The sequence below is a fragment of the Oncorhynchus masou genome, unplaced genomic scaffold, assembly GCF_036934945.1.
Source record: "Oncorhynchus masou masou isolate Uvic2021 unplaced genomic scaffold, UVic_Omas_1.1 unplaced_scaffold_8578, whole genome shotgun sequence".
NCBI classification, from domain to species: domain Eukaryota; kingdom Metazoa; phylum Chordata; class Actinopteri; order Salmoniformes; family Salmonidae; genus Oncorhynchus; species Oncorhynchus masou.
Genome location: NW_027015038.1, coordinates 8,836 through 12,261, shown reverse-complemented (window position 1 = coordinate 12,261; position 3,426 = coordinate 8,836). Strand labels below are relative to the sequence as shown.

The following is a 3,426-nucleotide window of genomic DNA, read 5'->3' as shown; positions in this document are numbered from 1 at the left end:
CCAGGTTCAGACCCCTATCAGGACTGACTTCACAGAAGTACTGTAGGTCAACACTGGGGATGAATATGAGGGTTTCATCTCTCTTTAAAAATAATCAGTATATTCTCTGTTTCTTGTCTCTTTATTGGGCTTTATTCCACTTCCAATACACACAGTCACTACAAAATACAGAGGCGTCCTTAAATGACTCCAGTTGCCGGAGAGGAAGGAAATGGCTGTGATGGGGGAAAACTCATGATGGGTCAACAACATTCTAGTTACTCCATGGTACTGACCTAAGGCACTAAAGTAAAACTGCAAAAAATGTGTCAAAGAAATTAACAACATGCCTTGAATGTAAAGTGTTATGTTTGCTTGCTTAATTAATTTTATACAACAATCAGGTAGAAAACGAATAACTGAGGAGTGTACATTTCAGAGATACAGTTATAAACTCAGCAAAAAAGAAACATCCTCTCACTGTCAACTTCGTTTATTTTCAGCAAACTTAAGTTAACATGTGTAAATGTTGTATGAACATAACAAGATTCAACAACTGAGACATACACCCAAAAGGGCCCACGTCGTGACAGAATCCTAACTGAACCAGATGCTACATTTCACCCTCATATTACAATACCTTAAATACCAACACCTTTACATGTCAATCATATTTACATAACATCTGAACCTGAATATAATTCTACATGCATAACTAATTGATGGGAACAAAACATTTCATTAGTAGGTGTCACTAATGTGGTCAGGAGATGAAATATTCAATCAGCATTCAGCATTCAAGCCAACATCTTCATCAACATTCAATCTTCTATTGTTTGGCCCAAAAACGCGCTGCAGCTAGTAATGTTAACCCACCTGTAACAGTTGCTAATAACAAGAGTTCTCCCTCCACTTGTCTCTTCTGCTCCTCCTCAGTCTCTTCCGCTCTTCCTCCTGTCTCTTCCTCTCCTCCAGTCTCTTCCGCTCCTCCTCCTGTCTCTTCTGTCTCTTCTTCTCCTCCTTCTGTCTCTTCTGCTCCTCCTCCTGTTTCTTCTGCTCCTCCTCCTGTCTCTTCTTCGCCTCCTGTCTCCTCTGCTCCTCCTCCTGTCTCTTCTTCTCCTCCTGTTTCTTCTGCTCCTCCTCCAGTCTCTTCCGCTCCTCCTCCTGTCTCTTCCTCTCCTCCTCCTGTCTCTTCTGCCTCTTCTCCTCCTTCTGTCTCTTCTGCTCCTCCTTCTGTCTCTTCTGCTCCTCCTCCTGTTTCTTCTGCTCCTCCTCCTGTCTCTTCTTCGCCTCCTGTCTCCTCTGCTCCTCCTCCTGTCTCTTCTTCTCCTCCTGTTTCTTCTGCTCCTCCTCCTGTCTCTTCATCTCTTGTATTTGCTTCTTCTCCTCCTCCTGTCTCTTCTCCTCCTGTCTCTGTGCATTCCTTAACTCCTCCTCCATCCTCTCCACCACTTCCTCTCTCCTCCCTAATTCCCTCTCCCTCTCAGTCATCTCCTCCTTTCTCTTCTCCCTCTCCTGGTACCTCTCCTCTAGGTAGTGCCTTCCTCCATTCCTCTCCACCATCTCTTCTATCTTCCTCAGCAGCTCTGTGACCTGAGTGGTGTAGACCTCTGGCTTACTGTTGAGAGCATAATACCATCCCCCACACACACTAATTGGTTGTTTAGTTGTTTCAGTCCTCTCAAAGTCCTCCCATTGCTTCCTGGTTAGTTTCTCTCTTCCGGTGAATAACACCATGGTGTAACTCAAGGCCTCCTCACCAAAGTTTTCCTGGATCCATGACAAAGCATTCCTGTCTTCTTCTGTGAATCTCTCCAGCCTGATAACCAGAAGAAACACATGAGGGCCTGGAGAAGAGAGAGAGATGCAGGCTTTCATTTCCTCATACAGTTGTTCTTCAGTCAGTGTTGTGCTGTAAATACCAGGAGTGTCAATCACAGTGATGCTCCTCCCCTCCACCTCTCTTTCCCCCATCACACTCTTCCCTGATCCAGTCTCCTCTCTAAACACCTCTCTCCCCAGGATGGTGTTTCCTGTCGCACTCTTCCCTGCTCCAGGCGTACCCAGCAGAACTATCCTCATGTTGGTGGAATCTGTTGTGGGACCAGTTTGTCAAAGGACATAAACCAAGTTATGTAATCAAACCTCCTGATTGATCAGTAGACGTTTACAATGCAATACTATAATATAACACTACAATACTCTAAGGCAATGTGACAGGTATAAACAGGTCAATGTGACAGGTATGAACAGGTCAATTGTAAAGCATAACCTCTATAGAGGGTTTTTGTTTATTCACAGGCAACATTTAAGTGAAGTACAAACTAACACCAAACTCTTACCTTTGCTGCGGTCAGATGTGGTCAGATGAAAATAGCTGAAAAAAGTCTAGCAAGTTCCGCTGTAGAATCTGATTATTACCAGTCTTGGACTGCTGAGGTAATAGATGTGTTATAAACTATACACAAAGGTGTTGCTGTTTAGCATCTCACATCTCCCTCTATGACAGCACAACAGCGATTCTGGGAAATCACAGACTAGAAAAGAAGAGGAGGAGTTATGCAGATTAGGTGTTTTTCCTGTAACTATAGCGACCTGTACCTGAAGGAGGGCAGAGTACAGTTTTACATACATTCCTGCCATGCCAGTGTCTAATTGGGTGAAGTCAGCACACAGCAGTGATGGCCCTGATGAATTATCTGTGCTTTGTGGTGACCTTAGTGTTAATCTGGGGTTAAAGGGGCAGTCTGGGATTGGTACATAAAACAAAAATATTAGAGATATTTGACCGACCGGTTCGATACGGTCTTATTTAAAAAAAAAATGAAATTATTTTTTACATTGGATAAAGGTAGAGACTCAGAGCTGGAAAATGCTATATCATAAACTGCATTTTAGGGACAATGGGAAAGTAAACCTGCTTTGAAATTTGATAAACTTGTAAAATCACTTTTGAGAAAATGGCCCTTGAATGTTTTGGTGCACAAACTGGAAAGCTCCTCTTTGTCTACACCCATTCAGCATCGTTCACACCCTATTAAACTTTAACCCCACACATCTCTTTAAGGATTCATATGTGAGGCCATGTACAAAACAACCAAAGATTTCAAGACTAAAGACTGGTTTAAACTACGGTTGTGTTCGTAAATTTAATCTGGAGTGCCAGTGTTTTCTGGGCATTCATAAACTCAGAGTGTTGTCAGATTGTCCCTTCATAAATTCAGAGTGTTAAGCTTTCGGAGCGTTCAGACGATCTGGCCGAGGAGTAGTGTTGTTTTGAGCATTCTGACCTAACAACAGCAGTCAAGCACCCAAGCTAACTGGCTAACGTTGGCTAGCTTGCTAGCTACTCCCAGACACACAATGAGAGAACAGCTCACTCTGACCACGCACACACCCCCCCCCATAAATACACACACCCACACCCCCCCATACATACATCCACAC

At 43.5% G+C, this 3,426-nt stretch overlaps 1 protein-coding gene across 1 annotated transcript; it reads right to left on the bottom strand.

Moving 5' to 3' along the window:
* Nucleotides 1-867: 867 nt before the first annotated feature.
* LOC135537856 (golgin subfamily A member 6-like protein 26) lies at nt 868-2,484 on the bottom strand. Its single transcript, XM_064963868.1, has 2 exons — nt 2,322-2,484; nt 868-2,072 (listed from the first exon to the last, which is right to left on the bottom strand). The coding sequence occupies exon 2, from the start codon at nt 2,059-2,061 to the stop codon at nt 868-870; it is 1,194 nt and encodes a 397-aa protein (XP_064819940.1). The 5' UTR covers nt 2,062-2,072; nt 2,322-2,484.
* Between the last annotated feature and the right edge of the window lie 942 nt (nt 2,485-3,426).

What these genes read in the sequence shown, in the direction of transcription:
- LOC135537856 (XM_064963868.1), bottom strand. Translation starts at nt 2,061, where the DNA reads ATGAGGATAGTTCTGCTGGGTACGCCTGGAGCAGGGAAGAGTGCGACA.